This window comes from Lepidochelys olivacea, assembly GCF_965140295.1.
Source record: "Lepidochelys olivacea isolate rLepOli2 genome assembly, chromosome: 15".
Taxonomy (NCBI): domain Eukaryota; kingdom Metazoa; phylum Chordata; order Testudines; family Cheloniidae; genus Lepidochelys; species Lepidochelys olivacea.
The window spans coordinates 16,101,502-16,119,103 of NC_140425.1; the positions used below are offsets into that span (position 1 = coordinate 16,101,502).

General features: G+C 47.9%; 1 protein-coding gene and 1 gene segment (V, D, J or C); both read left to right on the forward strand.

Moving 5' to 3' along the window:
• LOC311531648 (immunoglobulin lambda-1 light chain-like) overlaps positions 1 to 7,568 on the forward strand; it is a gene marked incomplete at its 5' end in the record, with an annotated part of 46,616 nt that extends 39,048 nt beyond the window's left edge. Inside the window, one exon of the mRNA XM_084649208.1 lies at positions 6,969 to 7,568. Coding sequence (XP_084505334.1) covers positions 6,969 to 7,336 — 368 coding nt within the window. The 3' untranslated portion in view covers positions 7,337 to 7,568. The remainder of the gene's footprint in view (positions 1 to 6,968) is intronic.
• A 2,900-nt stretch (positions 7,569 to 10,468) lies between these two features.
• On the forward strand, positions 10,469 to 14,321 carry LOC311531430 (immunoglobulin lambda constant 1-like). The segment is given in 3 exons: positions 10,469 to 10,485; positions 11,190 to 11,242; positions 13,999 to 14,321.
• Positions 14,322 to 17,602: the final 3,281 nt, after the last annotated feature.

Genomic DNA, 17,602 nt, shown 5'->3' on the forward strand with positions numbered 1-17,602 from the left:
ATCATTACCCAAGCTGTGACTGTTCTCCCCTAACACGGGTCACTCTGGCTCTCAGCCAGCCTTCTGGGAGGGGTGACAATTGCTGCTGCACAAATCTCTCTCCAGAGCACACATTGTGTTAGGGAATCACTGGGGGATCGTGGGCTGCATGAGAGTGTAATGCAAACCCCCATGGCTCTGCAGCCAGCCCTGCTTGTGCTGGGATCCTGGCAGCTCCCAACAGACCAGCAGGGCTAGGCTGGCTCAATGCTCAGCTGGGTCACTAGCCCTGCAGAGACCAGTCTGCTCTGTGAGTTAGTATTGAGTCACCCTCTGCCCTCGCAGGGGGCAGATTCAACAAGCCTCATTGGAGTCAATGGGCTATTGACAGAACAGGTCAGCACTTAGGGGAATAAGTGTCCAAATCTGGCCCATAGAGTGAGGGGGACCACACTGCTGCAGGCTGTTCCCTGGGATAGGCTGTAAACAGAGCTTCTGGCTACTTCTGATCTGTAGAGACACAGCCCCCCCCTTTGGAAGAGTGGCCTTTAATATTCTGCCAGCACCAACCTGTATGACAGCTCCCTACGTACCCAACCTGCCCTCCCAGCAGGGGCAGCTGTACATGGAAATCTGCCTGAATTAAGCAAGTGCTGCTGGCCCCTGGGTGACACCTGCTGCATTTCAGCCAGACATACTTATGTCCAGTATGACCAGCTGCATAAATGTGTAAAGTGCTTTGGGAGCCTTCAGATTCAAGATGCTTTTCAAGTGAAAGCAGAACATTGCTGACGCTCTGGATTCTCTGGTATCACTCAGGCCCATGTTACTTCTGGGGCGCTGCACAGTTTGAGCCCTGATGGGCCAGAGCAGACCGTTTGCATCCCTTAAAAAAACCATTAGTTGTGCTAGGGAATCGGTTTCATGTGAGACAGGATACTCTGTCTGAGGGGTGCTCTGGAGTCTGTCTCACCCTTCCCAGACAGCAGCATGCACCATGTGTACAGCTGGGAACTCACATCACAGAGCGGGTTTATGATGGACCCCGGAGCCGTGTTGGGCCAGCCAGCCACAAGGGACCCTGATTCTCCTACAGTCCTGGGGCCAGGGAGGGAAAGGGATACATTTATGCCACGTATTTGTCAGATCCCATCAAGCTGCCCCCACTCACCATATGAGTGACACTGATGGATAGATGGATGGCCAGTCATGCACTGCCATCTCCTACAGAAGGGAATAAGGGGAAAGGGGAGCAGAGGGAGGCTGAACTACGGAGAAGTTTTAAACAATGAGGGTTTTTTAACCTTCACAAAGTATTTTTAACATCCCCAGACCGACTGAGCCGCCCCCCGCCCCCATCCCAACACACTCACAGGACTGTACATGGCAGGATAAGAATCCCATATAGTGATCTGTGGGGCACCAAGAGTGTGCAGAGCACAGAGGGGACAAAGCAAGGATGAGAGTGAAGGGATGGGACAGAGCGTGTCTGAGAGAGAGAGAGCGCGCATGTACCATAAATAGTTCGTTGCTAGACCCCATTGAAGTAGTGTTAAAAATCAGCACACACCATTGGCAAAAAAGCTCTGGAAAGAGATTAACTTCCTTTGCTCAAAGTTTATTAACTGGGCCTGTTCCCTTGCACATGGGAACTGCAATAGACTGATGAATGGACTGAAAAACTACATGAAGTATTTAGGGTATTTTCAAAAGTGACTAACTCCATTAAAAGTCTAAAGTTCAACTGAAAGTCAATTCAAATTAGCTTCCTAAGGGCCAGATTTAAAAGGCAATGAAATGAATGAGGGTTTGGCAGCTAGCTGCTTTTGAAAATCCCACTACGCGCCTGCCTGTAACTATAGGTGCTTAAATACCTTTAACTCTCTGTCCCCAAGTGCTTACGTCGCTTCTGACAATGGGACTTGGGCACATTTGCCAGCGGCTCAGGCCTGCCCTCCACTACCCAGGGAATTCTCCCAGGGTCTGAGCCTCAACCACTGAAGTCACAGGAGCTTCCCCACCAACTCCAGTAGGTGCCGGATCAAGTGTCAAACACAGCACGTGAGCCTTGGCTTCAACTAGGGCCCATTAGTGAGGAAATTAGGCTGGTACCATTCACTCCCCTGGCCGTGCTGAGCTGACACACACCAGGCACTAAGGGGGAGTTCGTATTTACAGTCAGAGGGAGGGTCCAGGGCCCTGGTTTAATTCATAAGAAACCAGCTGAGCATGGACACAGCTCACAGCCTGGACGTTTACTGGCCCTGCCTTTGGCGAGAGGGGCACCACACGCCCACACTCTGCTGGGCAGCAGGCACCAGTGCGGCTCCCCTAAGGTGAGGGGGAGGGATTAGCCCAGCAATGGTGCGAGTCTCATGGCAGCTCCGTCCAGGGAAACAGCGCTGGGATTTACTGCTGAGAACAGCTGGGAAATACAGAGCACATGGCTGTCGTTGGGGACACTGTGTTAATTTCTAAAGGCAACTGGGGGACTCCCTTCAGGAAAGTGCTCATCTCTGCTGCACACTGGACACTGATCCCAACATTGCCTTGTATTGGTGCTAACAGGGCATGGAGAATTTTCCAGCATATGCAAGATGCAGAACCTTGGCTACCAGCTAGACCGCCAGGAACACCTGCATCCGATCGATGAATGGGGTCCCAGCAGAGGATGGTGGTGATTGCTTTCATGGCCCACGGAGCTTGTGCACTATTTACTTGTTCCTCGGACATGTCCGGTGTGGAGACTTCACCAGCCAAATGAGAGACGGAACAGGAGGGTGCAGTTTCTTCAGAGCAACCCCTGGCCCACGGACTATCTGGAGATCCTGATCAGGTAAGGCAGGATCATGTGTCATGGGATGGGGTAGCGTCTCACTGACGGGTGCAGGGAAGGCTGCACTGTCCACATGAGAGACGAGGACAACATGTGATGTTGGTCTCCTATCCACACTCATGCAGCCCCGGCATGGCAGATCTGTTTCTTTGCTGACGCTTGTTGGTGTGACGCTAGGATAGTTTTGACACTGACTAGGTCTGTAGAGAGGCCAGTGCTCCCAGGGTGTGAGCTACAGACACGTGCTTTAGAAACATGGGTAACGCCGACATAAAATACACTATTGGATACATTAAATACTGACAGTAAATGGGCCTAATTCTTCTCTAGTAGAATTCCCACAAGTCACTATAATTGTAGCAGGGTTGAATGTGGCTCAGCATGATCACTCTCAGGATCCCAAATAAATCTGCCAGCCTCTCCCTCCTGGGGACCTATGAGGGGCAGCTGGCAATGGAAGGACCAACAGCTTAGCAGCCCCAATTCAAACACTCTCTGCGTCCCCTCCACCACCCACAGTGGTGCTAGATGGAGCTCCATCCACAGCAGCACACACAGGCATGCTGGACATATCTGTAGATCCACAGACTGTGGGTGTGTTGGTGGAGCACAGGGACAGTGGAACCCAGTGCAGCAGCAGCTGCCTTGCACACAGTTCATTTGCTTCTATCTAGGCAGGTTTATGACCTGTATCACTGTCATACCTGAGGAGCTCACAGCCCTAAAGGAATTTATCCTTATACCACCCCTGTGAAATAGGGAAGTACTATCCCCATTTTACAGATGGGGAACTAAGGCAAGAGATGACGTGACTTGCCCTAGGGCACAAAGTCAGTCTGTGGCAGAACCAGGACTTGAACCCATCTTCTGACTCCCACTCCAGTGCCTTAAGTACAAGACCCTCCTCTGCTCTCTTATGTGGGCTGCATGCTGGGACCAGAATTTGGCCCCATGTCAGCTCTCCCAAGGAATACTCCATTGCTTCACCTCCCAATGGATCTTCATTCAATCAGTTGTACTATGAGCTTCTCCAGAAACGATGAACCTTCGCCCTCAAGGAAATCCCAGTTGTCGTCCTGTGTCTATTTTCTCCACACGTGCAGCGGTGGCAACCTCTCCCTGCCATTGAACATGAGTGGTTTTTGTACAGCCTTGTGTCACTGTGGATTGTCTTCGGTGGAGGAACCCAGCTGACCGTCCTTGGTAAGTCACTGAATTACTCACCGCCTTTCCTTCTCAATGCCAATACTGTCATATTTCCATGATTTTTTTCCTCCTTTTCTCTCTTAGAGCCAGCATTGGGTCTCCTCTCTCTTTATGCACAGACTTTTCCACAGGATTGAGAACAATGTTCAATCTGTGGATAGTCAGAACAAGGTTTAGATGTCCCATGCTGGATTTTTCTTATCTTTTCCCAATGAACAGATTTCTGAATTTGCCCATGAAACCTACCCAGATTTTGCTGCTGGGTCCCAATTTTTAAATAACTGGTGTTAGCATCTTAAAAGAAAACATTTTAAAAGAAAATGTTTTTTGTTTTAATGGACTAGACATTCCTTATTCACACTGGGTGTTCCCAAAATGAGAAAGAAACCAAGGGCCAAATTCTCAGCCAGGGTAAAACGACATAGTGCCTTTACTTTCAATAGATCTCCACCAAAATGCACTGAAGCCTCCTTAAAATAGATGTACAATCCCTTGAAATGTAATGTGAGAAAGGACACATTATTTTCATGTCATTTGAAATCTGACCTTCTGGAGTAGTTTGAAGACTTTTCATTTTGGCAAGAGTTAGTCACAAAATGGGGTTTCAATTTCTGGAAAATTTCAACAAAAATGAAAACTGTTATTTTTGTCTAAATTCTCAGCAGAAAATTGATTTTTGCAGGAAAAAAATTTAAAAAACAAACACTCTCTTTTCAGTAATTATTGGGTGAAAAAGAAAACCCCCAGATATTTACAGAAACCTTTTGGTTCTGAGTTTTTGCGTTTCCAACAAGAAATATTTTGACCTCAAACACATTCTGTAAAAATTTCCATTGAGATGAAAACCCAGTTTTTCACTGACAAGAGATTTGATGGGTCATTTTTGACAGCCCTAGTTGTAGAATTGCTAATTTCGAGCGAGATATGAGATCAATGTAATTTTACAGATATAAGAACGAATCCTGATGGAGTTTAAATGAACACAGTCCCCTTGACAACAATGGAACTACACTGATTTACACTTACACTGAGTGAGTGTAATTGCACTGACTGACTTAATCCTGACCTGGAGGGTCGGTTCCATTGTTCCTTGGATGGCTGTAGCTTCAGTCTGGAAATACCCTCAGACCTGTTTTTCTGCAGGTGCTGAGGGACACCCAACACCTTTGAAATATGGAGGGCTACAGATAAATGGGGTGGGCTTGGAGCAGCCGGAGGGGGGAGAGGGCTTGAAAGAGGCTGCACTAACTACCTCTCTCAAGCCTTTAGCACATTAACGAGGTTGCTGGCCAGTCTGGACGGCTTCCTAGAAGCTGCATTCTCGGGCTGCCAAGCTCAGAGCTCAACAATCAGGATGCTGGCTGGGCCAGCAGGCTTCAGGTACAGCAAAACCTTGAGGAGCAGATAGATCTCAGCTAGCCAGGGCTCTGTAAATCAGGGCTGCCTGTGCTAATTCAGACAACATTGTTTGTCTCTTTGACCTGTGTAAAGCGTGAAATAACTACAGCCCGCAGGCTGCACTGAGCCTACTCTTGCTGAGTAGCACCTTGCTCTTCAAACAGGCCCACTGACGTCAGTGGGACCGACCCCTTGTGGAGTAGGGTGCTACCTGGAATGAGGAAGAGTTGCTCAGTTTGGCCCCAGTTAGAAGGCAGGTGCCTTTTACTAGGGGGTTGAAAATTCCGCAAACTTGTGTGTCCCTTCCTAAGCCAGGAGGTCCCTTATTGTCTCCATAGCTCCCTGCAGTAACATAGCACAACATCGTGCAAGGGGGCAGGGGACTCTACTCTGTACCCACCCTGACATCAACCAATACTGTGATATTTTGCATTGTCCCTTTTGCTCGTCTTGAACCCTGATCCAGCAAGGCACTTAGACACATACTGGCTCGAGTCCTTTGGCTGCAATTGGTCCCGTACAGGAGTCTGTACATTACAAGCTTCTGAAAACATTTCAGCAACAAGCCAGCTTGGTAACAAGGCTGCTGTTCAGCAGCCGCCATATCACAGGAGGAGTTAGGAGGTTATTTCCCATTGAGGTCTTATTCAAAAGTGCGGTCCCTTAGTAGAAAGGCCTGCAGAGTGTGACAGACAATGATAACTGCTTAATAGGTTTATTGACCCATCTTGCAGAATTTAAGGTATAGACTTTATTCCTACCATAGGATGGTTAAAAAAAAAATCTTTCTTTTAGAACTCCATAGAATTTTATGGTACTTTATATGAAACACTCTTAAACTTGTCTAGCTCTCTGCCCCATTCTTTGGATCATGTTGCTTGCTTTGTAATTACATTTTATAGGATTATTTCATAAGGGAAAATGTAGGTTACCCCGGATTGCTCTCTGAGCACTGAAGTGGCTTCCAATGCCCTAACCACACACATTAAACTCCAAGTAAAGCTTAGACCTTAACAAATATCCTTAAACTAGTAAGTACAACGTCATCCAAAAGCTTTAGAAAGCTGCTTTTAGATTTCTAAAATGCAGCACAATGCAGAATCAGCTGCAGCATTCCTTTGTGAAAGGCTCTTGCGAGAAGTCCAGTGCATACAGATTGCAATGCAATTCTCTACTCCCTTTAACACCAATTGATTTTTCTTCCCTTTAGCACCAACACTGTACCCCTTCAGGCCCCAAGTTGTTATCTGAAGTCAGTAGGAGATACCTGTGTAGGAGGAATATGGGATCAAGCCTTCAGTGATTCAAGGGACAAAAAGAATGAGTAAAGTGATATCCCCTTTTACAGGCATAGGGACAGTTACTAACTAGGCCAGGTTCACTAAGGAAGCACGTGAGAGACCAAGGATTGGGTCCCTGATTCCTAGTCCTGTGCCTTAACTAGAAGAGCATCTTACATCTCAGATAATTACTCTGCCCACGGCACTTCTGAAAAGTTGGATTTCTTACACGGCAGAGATCTGGAACGTTGAACATTCTGCACTGGCAGTCTCTGGATTTGGGTTTTCTAACACTGAATCTCTTTGTCTTGTAGGTCAGCCAAAGGCATCTCCTACCGTGCACCTCTTCCCTCCATCCTCGGAAGAGATCAAAACAAAGAGCAAAGCCACACTGGTCTGTCTGCTGGGCAGCTTTTACCCAGGCTCAGTCCAAGTCACTTGGAAAGCTGACGGCCAGCAGATCTCCACTGGAGTGGAGACGACCAAGCCATCCAAACAGAGTGACAACAAGTTCATGGCCAGCAGTTACCTGTCTCTGGATGCATCAAAGTGGAAGACTCATGAGACCTACACCTGCCAGGTGACACACGATGGGAAGAACTTCGAGAAGTCCCTGAAGAGCTCAGAGTGTTCTTAACCCTCTGACCCCCGGAGGGCTCGGCCGGTTCCCGTGTCAGTCTGTAGGGGGTTCCCCAAGGGAGCCAGGATCTCTCTGTAGCATTCCCATAATGCCGATTTCCAGCAAATCTGCTTCCTCTTTTAGGTGGGGGATTTTACCAATCCATATGACACCTGTCTTTATTCCCATGTCCCCACTGCTCTCACCCCCTGCATTCCCTGGAAATGTCCTTCCTGCTTTAGTCTCTGATGCAGCCTTGTTACGATATTAATAAAATTGGAAAAAATTGACTATTGCTGTATCTGTGAAGAGTTTAACTTCTTCTGTCCCTTTTACATCTTGTGTATTAATTGCAATATTCACATAATCTTCCAATAAAATAAACTTACCTTTTATCAGCCAATATGGTTTTCTTTTTAGTAGGGATCTCGTTGGCTTTGGGGTTTCAAACAAGCTAAGGGAGAAGTAATGCTTAGTGACATGTAATATCATGGAGATCAGAGGAGGGGGAGAGATGTCACAGAGGAATCATTACCCAAGCTGTGACAGTTCTCCCCTAACACTGGTCACTCTGGCTCTCAGCCAGCCTTCTGGGAGGGGTGACAATTGCTGCTGCACAAATCTCTCTCCAGAGCACACGCTGTGTTAGGGAATCACTGGGGGATCGTGGGCTGCATGAGAGCGTAATGCAAACCCCCGTGGGTCTGCAGCCAGCCCTGCTTGTGCTGGGATCCTGGCAGCTCCCAACAGACCAGCAGGGCTAGGCTGGCTCAATGCTCAGCTGGGTCACTAGCCTTGCAAAGAGCAGTCCGCTCTGTGAGTTAGTATTGAGTCACCCTCTGCCCTCGCAAGGGGCAGACTCCAGCTCCTGTCTTCTCCCTGAGCATTAGTCATTCTTCAAGAAGCCTCATTGGAGTCATTGGGGCTATTGGCTGAACAAGTCAACACTCGGGAACAAGCGTCTAAATCTGGCCCATAGAGTGAGGGGCACGACAGTCCTGCAGACTGTTCTCTCGGATAGGCTGCAAACAGAGCTCCTGGCTACTTCTGGTCAGTAGAGACACAAACCCCTCTTTGGAAGAGTGGCCTTCAATATCCTGCCAACACCAACCTGGCCGACAGCTCTCTACCCACCCAACCGGCCCTCCCTTCAGGGGCAGCTGTACATGGAAATCTGCCTGAAAGAAACTCGTCCTGTTGGCCCCTGGGTGACACCTGCTGTGTTTCAGCCGGAGAGGAAGGGGGGCACCCTCATGCCCAGTGTGGCCAGCTGTGTAAGTGTGTGAAGTGCTTTCGGAGCCTTCAGAGTCAAGCTATTCCATTTGAAAAGCCTCATTATTTAGAACTAAATCAGAGCATTCCTGATGATCTGCATTCTCTGGGTGCACAACACTGTGGCCCTTAGTACGTTTTGTGTGTTGCACAGTTTGGGCCTTGAGGGGCCAAAGCAGTCAGTTTGTGATCCCTTAAAACCCATAAATGGAGCTGGGGGTCCAGGGATCAGTTTCATGTTGCATGTGAGACTGGATACTCTGAGGGGCGCCCTGGAGTCTGTCCCACCCTTCCCAGACAGCAGCATGCACCCTGTGTACAGCTGGGAACTTGCCTCATGGAGAGCGGTTGTCATGCACTTCCACCTCCTCCAGAAACGAATAAGGGGCAAGGGGAGCTGAGGGAGGCTGCACTATGGATGAGTTTTAAAGAATGATGGTTTTATGAATAAGTATTTTTAACATCCCCACACCGATTTGTCCTACCATCCCAACACCCTCACACACACACGTCTGTACTTGGGGGGCTTAAGATATTCAGATGATGATTTGTAGAGTACCAAGAGAGTGCAGAGCACAGAGCAGACAATGGCTCTCAGAAGTTTTCAGGCCCCTACAATGCAAGTCGGAGAGTGAAAGGATCAGAGAGAGAGAGGGAGAGAGAGCGCGCGCATGTGCCAATCAGTGCACTACTAGAACCCAGAGCGTGCGACGATTTTCACACTACTTCATTGACAAAAGGGCTCTGGAAAGCGATTCACTTCCTTTGCTCAATGTTTAGTAATTGGTCCTGTTCCCTTGCACACGTGAACAGCAATAGACTGACGAATGGACTGAAAAACTGCATGAAGTATTTAGGGTATTTTCAAAAGTGACTCACTGCATTAAGAGTCTAAGTTCAACTGAAAGTCAATAGGACTTAGGAGCGTAAGGGCCAGATTTAAAAGGCAATGAAATGAATGGGGGTTTGTCAGCTAGCTGCTTTTGAAAATCCCACTAGGCGCCTGCCTGTAACTATAGGTGCTTAAATACCTTTAACTTTCTGTCCCCTAGTGCTTATGTCGCTTCTGACAATGGGACTTGGGCACATTTGCTGGCGGCTCAGGCCTGCCCTCCACTACCCAGGGAATTCTCCCAGGGTCTGAGCCTGAGCCACTGAAGTCACAGGAGCTTCCCCACCAACTCCAGTAGGTGCCGGATCAAGTGTCAAACACAGCATGTGAGCCTTGGCTTCAACTAGGGCCCATTAATGAGGAAATTAGGCTGGTACCATTCACGCCCCTGGCCGTGCTGAGCTGACACACACCAGGCACTAAGGGGGGGTTCGTGTTTACAGTCAGAGGGAGGGTCCAGGGCCCTGGTTTAATTCATAAGAAACCAGCTGAGCATGGACACAGCTCACAGCCTGGATGTTTACTGGCCCTGCCTTTGGCGAGAGGGGCACCACACGCCCACACTCTGCTGGGCAGCAGGCACCAGAGTGGCTTCCCTAAGGTCAGGGGGAGGGAATAGCCAGCAATGGTGGGAGTCTCATGGCAGCTCTGTCCAGGGAAACAGCGCTGGGATTTACTGCTGAGAACAGCTGGGAAATACAGAGCACATGGCTGTCGTTGGGGACACTCTGATAATTTCTCAAGGCAAATGGGGGGCTCCCTTCACAGAAGCACTCATCTCTGCTGCACACTGGACATTGATCCCAACATTGCCTTGTATTGGTACTAACAGGGTTGCAGCAGAGGATGGTGGTGATTGGTTTCATGGCACATGGATCTTGAGCATTATTTACTTGGTCCTTGGACACGTCCAGTGTGGAGACTTCACCAGCCAAATGCAAGACAGAACATGATGATGCAGCTTCTTCAGAGTGACCCCTGGCCCTATGGACTATCTGATCAGGTAAGGCAGGATGTGGTAGCTTCTTACTGATAGGTGCAGGGAAGGCTGCACTATCCAGATGAGACGAGGACAGCACATGGTGTTGGTTTCCTATCCACACACGTGCAGCCCCAGCATGGCAGATCTGTGTCTTTGCAGACACTTGTTGGTGTGGTGTTAGGAGAGTTTTTACACTATGTCTTTAGAGAGGCCAGTGCTCCCAGGGGTGTGGGTTACAGACACGTGTTTTAGAAACAGGGTATATCCAACATGAGCATCTCACAGTCATAAAAGAATTTATCCTTACAGCACCCCTGTGAAATAGGGAAGTACTATCCCCATTTTATAGATAGGATATTGAGGCACAGAGATTATGTGGCTTGCCCAAGGGCACAAAGAAAGTCTTTGGCAGAGCCAGGACTTGAACCCCCGTCTCCTGATTCCCACTCCAGTGGCTTAACAACAAGACAATCTTCTGCTCTCTTATGTGGTGCGCATGCGTGGACCAGGATTTGACCCCATGTCAGCTCTCCCAAGGAATACTCCAGTGCTTCACCTCCCAATGGATCTTCATTCAATCAATCAATTGTACTATGAGCTTCTCCAGAAAGGATGAACATTCCCACTCATGGAGGTCCATCAGAAGTTGTTCCATGGTCATTTTCTCCACAAGTGCAGTGGTAGAGACCTTTCCTTGCCATTGAACATGACTGGTTTTTGTACAGCCGTGTGTCACTGTGGTATGTCTTCGGTGGAGGGACCCAGCTGACCGTCCTTGGTAAGTCACTGAATTACACTCCAACTTTCCTTCTCAATGCCAAGACTGCAATGTTTCCATGATTTTTTCCTCCTTTTCTGCCTTTGATCCAGGCTTGGGTCTCCTCTTACTATACACTCAGACCTTCTTACGGTGTTGAGAACAATATTTAGCCCGTCCGGACTCAGAACAGGGTGTAGATGTCCCATGCTGGATGTTTTTTTTATCTTTTCCCAATGAACAGGTTTCTGAATTTGCCCATGAAACCTACCCAGATTTTGCTGTTGGGTCCCAATTTTTAAATAACTGGTGTTAGCATCTAAAAGAAAATATTTTCTACCTTGTTTTTGGTTTTCATGGACTAGACATTTCTTACTTATTCGCACTGGGTTTTTCCAATATGTGAAAGAAACCAAGGGCCAGATTCTCAGCCAGCTAAAACAACATAGTCCCTTTGTTTTCAATAGATGCCCCTCAAAACGCATCTAAACCTTCTTAAAATAGTTGTACAACCCCTTGAAATCTAATCTGATCTAAAAATAATTTGTCCTTTGTGATTTGAAATCTGATCTTCTGGAGTAGTTTGAAGACTATTCATTTTGGTAAGAGTTAGTCACTAAATGGGTTTCATTTTCTGGAAAATTTCAACAAAAATTAAAAATTTTATTTTTGTCAAAATTCTCAGCAGAAAATAGATTTTTGGCAAAAAAAAATAAAAAATGAAACATTTTCACAAAATAATTACTGAAAACAGGGGAAAAAGTCCCCAGATATCTGCAGAAACCTTTTGGTTTTGAGTTTCCAACCAGAAATTCCTTCGACATGAGACACTTTCCGTCAAAACGTCCGTTGAAATAAAACCCCAATTGTTAACTGACAGGAGATAGAGTGAGTCATTTTTGACCAGCCCTTTTTGTAGAATTGCTAATTGAGAACGAGATAAGAGATTGATGTAATCTTAAAAATATGAGAGCAAATGCTCATGTGGTGTAAATCAGTGTAGCCCCCTTGGCAGTAATGGAACTACACGGATTTACACTTACACTGAGCGAGTGTAACTGCAATGAGTGACTTACTCATGACCCAGAGGATCAGTTCCACTGTCCCTTGGACGACTGTAGCTATCGTGGATTTCAGTTTGGGAATACCACTCAGACCTGATTTTCTGACAATGCTGAGGGACACCTTTGAAATATGGAGAGTTGCAGATAAATGGAGTGAGGTTGGACCAGACTGCGCGGGGAGAGGGCTTGAAAGAGACTGCACTAATTGCCTCTCTCAAGCCTGGAGCACACTAACAAGATTGCTGGCCAGTCTGGAAAGGCTGGATGCCTTCCTAGACTGGTATTCTAGGGCTGCCAGCAGACTTTACATCGGCTTTGGCTACACTGCCAATTGAATGACAAAACTTCTGGCGTTCATGGGTGCCTTTTACTAGGGGGTTAAAAATGCCACAAACTTGTGTGTCCATTCCTAAGCCAGGAGGTCCCTTATTGTCTCCATAGCTCCATGCAGTAACATAGCACAACATCATACGTGGGCGCAGGGGACTCTACTCTGTACCCACCCTGACATCAACCAATACTGTGATATTTTGCAATGTCCCTTTTGCTTGTCTTGGCCCCGCATCCAGCAAGGCACTTAGACACATACTGGCTCCAGTCCTTTGGCTGGGATTCGTCCCATACAGGAGTCTGTACATTACGAACTTCTGAAAATGGTTCAGCAACAAGCCGACTTGGTAACGAGGCTATTCAGCAGCCGGCATATCACAGGAGGAGTTAAGGAGATTATTTCCCGTTGAGGTCTTTTTCAAACGTACGTTCCCTTAGTAGAAAGGCCTGCAGAATGTGACAGACGATGATAACTGCTGAACAGCTTTATTGACCCAACTTGCAGAATTTAATATATAGAGACTTTCTTCCTGCTATAGAATACCATAGAATAGTTAAAAAAAGAAAAAAAGTCTCTTACTTGAACTCCATAGAATTTTACGGTACATTATATGAAACACTCTGAAACGTGTCGAGACCCCCTATCCCATCCTTTGGATCATTCTGGTTGCTTTGTTATTACGTTTTATAGGTTTGTTCCACAAGGAAAAATGTGGGTTACCCTGGATTCCTCTCTGGGCACTGAAGTGGCTTCTGATGCCCTAACCACACACATTAAACTCGAAGCGAAGCTTAGACCCTAAGAAATAACGCTGAATAAATAACCAGAACATAGTACAAAATCCTTAGAAAGCTGCTTTTAGATTTCTAAAATGCAGCACAATGCAGAATCAGCTGCAGCATTCCTTTGTGAAAGGCTCTTGCGAGAAGTCCAGTGCATACAGATTGCAATGCAATTCTCTACTCCCTTTCACACCAATTGATTTTTCTTCCCTTTAGCACCAACACTGTACCTCTTGCAGGCCCCAAGTTGTTATTTGAAGTCAATAGGAAATACCTGTGTAGGAGGAATATGGGATCAAGCCTTCAGTGATTCAAGGGACAAAAAGAATGAGTAAAGTGATATCCTCTTTTACAGGCATAGGGACAGTGACTAACTAGGCCAGGTTCACTAAGGAAGCACGTGAGAGACCAAGGATTGGGTCCCTGATTCCTAGTCCTGTGCCTAACCAGAAAAACATCTTACATCTCAGATCATCACCCTGCCCAGGGCACTTCTGAAAAGTTGGATTTGTTACACGGCAGAGATCTGGAATGTCGAACATTCTGCACTGGCAATCTCTGGATTTGGGTTTTCTAACACTGAATCTCCTTGTTTTGTAGGTCAGCCAAAGGCATCTCCTACCGTGCACCTCTTCCCTCCATCCTCGGAAGAGATCAAAACAAAGAGCAAAGCCACACTGGTCTGTCTGCTGGGCAGCTTTTACCCAGGCTCAGTCCAAGTCACTTGGAAAGCTGACGGCCAGCAGATCTCCACTGGAGTGGAGACGACCAAGCCATCCAAACAGAGTGACAACAAGTTCATGGCCAGCAGTTACCTGTCTCTGGATGCATCAAAGTGGAAGACTCATGAGACCTACACCTGCCAGGTGACACACGATGGGAAGAACTTCGAGAAGTCCCTGAAGAGCTCAGAGTGTTCTTAACCCTCTGACCACAGGGGGCTCAGCTGGTTCCCGAGTCAGTCTGTAGGGGGTTCCCCAAGGGAACCAGGATCTGTCTGTAGCATTCCCATAATGCTGATTTCCAGCAAAACTCCTTCCTCTTTAAGGTGGGAGATTTTACCAATCCATATGACACCTGTCTTTATTCCCATGTCCCCACTGCTCTCACCCCCTGCATTCCCTAGAACTGTCCTTCCTGCTTTAGTCTCTGATGCAGCCTTGTTACGATATAAATAAAATCGGAAAAATTTGACTATCGCTGTGACTCTGAAGGGTTTAACTTCTTCTGTCCCCTTTTCTCCTGATGTATTAATTGCAATATTCACATAATCTTCCAATAAAATAAACTTACCTTTTATCAGCCAATATGGTTTTCTTTTTAGTAGGGATCTCGTTGGCTTTGGGGTTTCAGACAAGCTAAGGGAGAAGTAACGCTGAGTGACGTGTAATATCATGGAGATCAGGGGAGGGGGAGAGATGTCACAGAGGGATCATTACCCAAGCTGTGATTGTTCTCCCCTAACACGGGTCACTCTGGCTCTCAGCCAGCCTTCTGGGAGGGGTGACAATTGCTGCTGCACAAATCTCTCTGCAGAGCACACGTTGTGTTAGGGAATCACTGGGGATCATGGGCTGCATGAGAGCGTAATGCAAACCCCCGTGGGTCTGCAGCCAGCCCTGCTTGTGCTGGGATCCTGGCAGCTCCCAACAGACCAGCAGGGCTAGGCTGGCTCAATGCTCAGCTGGGTCACCAGCCCTGCAGAGACCAGTCTGCTCTGTGAGTTAGTATTGAGTCACACTCTGCCCTCGCAGGGGGCAGATTCCGGCTCCCGTTTTCTCCCTTTAGTCATTCTTCAAGAAGCCTCATTAGAGTCAATGGGCTATTGGCTGAACAGCTCAGGACTCAGGGGAATAAGCGTCCAAATCTGGCCCATAGAGTGAGGGGCACGACACTGCTGCAGGTTGGTCCCTGGGTTAGGCTATAAATAGAGCTCCTGGCTACTTCTGGTCAGTAGAGACCCAAAGGACCTCTTTGGAAGAGTTCCATTGGGCAGGATATTAAATACCAACTTGGGGGACAGCTCCCTACGCACCCAACCTGCCCTCCCAGCAGGGGCAGCTGTACATGGAAATCTGTCTGAATAAAACAAGTGCTGCTGGCCACTGAGACACACCTGCTGTGTTTCAGCCAGAGGGGAAGGCAGTGACCTTTATGTGCAGTTTGACCAACTGTGTAAATGAGTAGATTCAAGATGCTTTTCAAATGAAATCAAAACATTACTGATGATATGGATTCTCTGGAAACACTCAGGCCTTTGTTACTTCTGGGCTTTTGCACAATTTGAGCCTTGACAGGCCAGAGCAGACAATTTGTGTCCCATTAATTACCCCATAGTTGTCCTGGGGAATCAGTTTCATGTGAGACTGGATACTCGGAGGGGAGCTCCGGGGTCTGTCTCACCCTTCCCAGACAGCAGCATGCACCGTGTGTATAGCTGGGAATTTGCATCACAAAGACATTTATCATGGACCCCGAGCCGTGCTGGGCCACCAGCCAAAGGAGACCCTGATTCCCTGACAGTCCTGGGGCCAGGAAGGTAAAGGGATACGTTTGTATCACATCTGCCACGTATGTGTCAGATACCACCATGCTGTCGCCTCTCACAATACGGGTGACATGGATGGGTGGATGGATGGCCAGTCATGCACTGCCATCTCCTACAGAAGGGGTTAAGTGGAAAGGGAGCAGAGGGAGGCTGCGATATGGATGAGTTTGAAAGAATGAAGGGTTCTTAAACTTCACAAAGTATGTTTAATCTCCCCAGACCAACTGTCCCACCATTCCCCCCCTACACAAACAGGTCTGTACATGGTGGGAGGGTAAGAATTCCAGGATATGATCTGTGGAGCCCCAAGAGTGTGCAGTACACAGAGGAGACAAGGGCTCTCAGAAGTTTTCAGCAGCTCACACAGAACGTGTGTATGAGAGGGAGAACGAGCATGGGCCATGGAAATCGCTACTTGAATTCAGGGCGTGCGCTGATTTTAACACTACTTCATTGACAAAAAGACTCTGTTGCCTTGCACATGTAAACTACAATAGACTGATGAATGGACTGACAAGCTACATGAAGTATTTAAGGTGTTTTCAAAAGTGACTAACTCCATTAAAAGTCTAAGTTCAACTGAAAGTCAATAGGATTTAGAAGTGTAAGGGCCAGATTTAGAAGGCAATGAAATGAATGGGCGTTTGGCAGCTAGGTGCTTTTGAAAATCCCGCTAGGTGCCATCCTGTACATATAGGTGCCTAAATAGCCTTAACACTCCGGCCCAAAGTGCTGAAGTCCCTTCTGACAAGGGGACTTCAGCACTTTTGCCAGCGGCTCAGGCCTCCCCTCCCTACCCAGGGAATTCTCACAGCGTCTGAGCCTGAGCCACTGAAGTCACAGGAGCTTCCCCACCAACTCCAGTAGGTGCCGGATCAAGTGTCAAACACAGCATGTGAGCCTTGGCTTCAACTAGGGCCCATTAATGAGGAAATTAGGCTGGTACCATTCACGCCCCTGGCCGTGCTGAGCTGACACACACCAGGCACTAAGGGGGGTTGTATTTACAGTCAGAGGGAGGGTCCAGGGCCCCGGTTAAATTCACGAGAAACTAGCTGAGCATGGACACAGCTCACAGCCTAGACGTTTACTGGCCCTGCCTTTGGCGAGAGGGGCACCACACGCCCACACTCTGCTGGGCAGCAGGCACCAGTGCGGCTCCCCTAAGGTGAGGGGAAGGGAATAGCCCAGCAATGGTGGGAGTCTCATGGCAGCTCTGTCCAGGGAGACAGCGCTGGGATTTACTGCTGAGAACAGCTGGGAAATACAGAGCAAATGGCTGTCGTTGCTGGCAATGCGTTAATTTCTAAAGGCAACTGGAGGCTCCCACGAGGAAAGTGCTGATCTCTGCTGTGCACTGCACATGGGCAGATACCAGCCTGGCCTTGTATTGGTGCCAACAGGGTCTGGGGCATTTTCCAGCATATGTCAGCTGTGCGATGGACACGGCTTTTACTAACACCAAAGGTTCTGAGCATCTTGTTTGACTCTGGGCTTCCAGCAATGCCTGCACCTGACCCACTGCTGGGATTCAGACAGAGCGTGGTGGCCATTGGTTTCATGGCCATTGGATCTTGAGCCCTTCCTCAGGCACGTCCAATGTGGAGACTTCACCAGCCCCCTGCATGGCTCAGCTGAGAGCGAACACAGGACGTC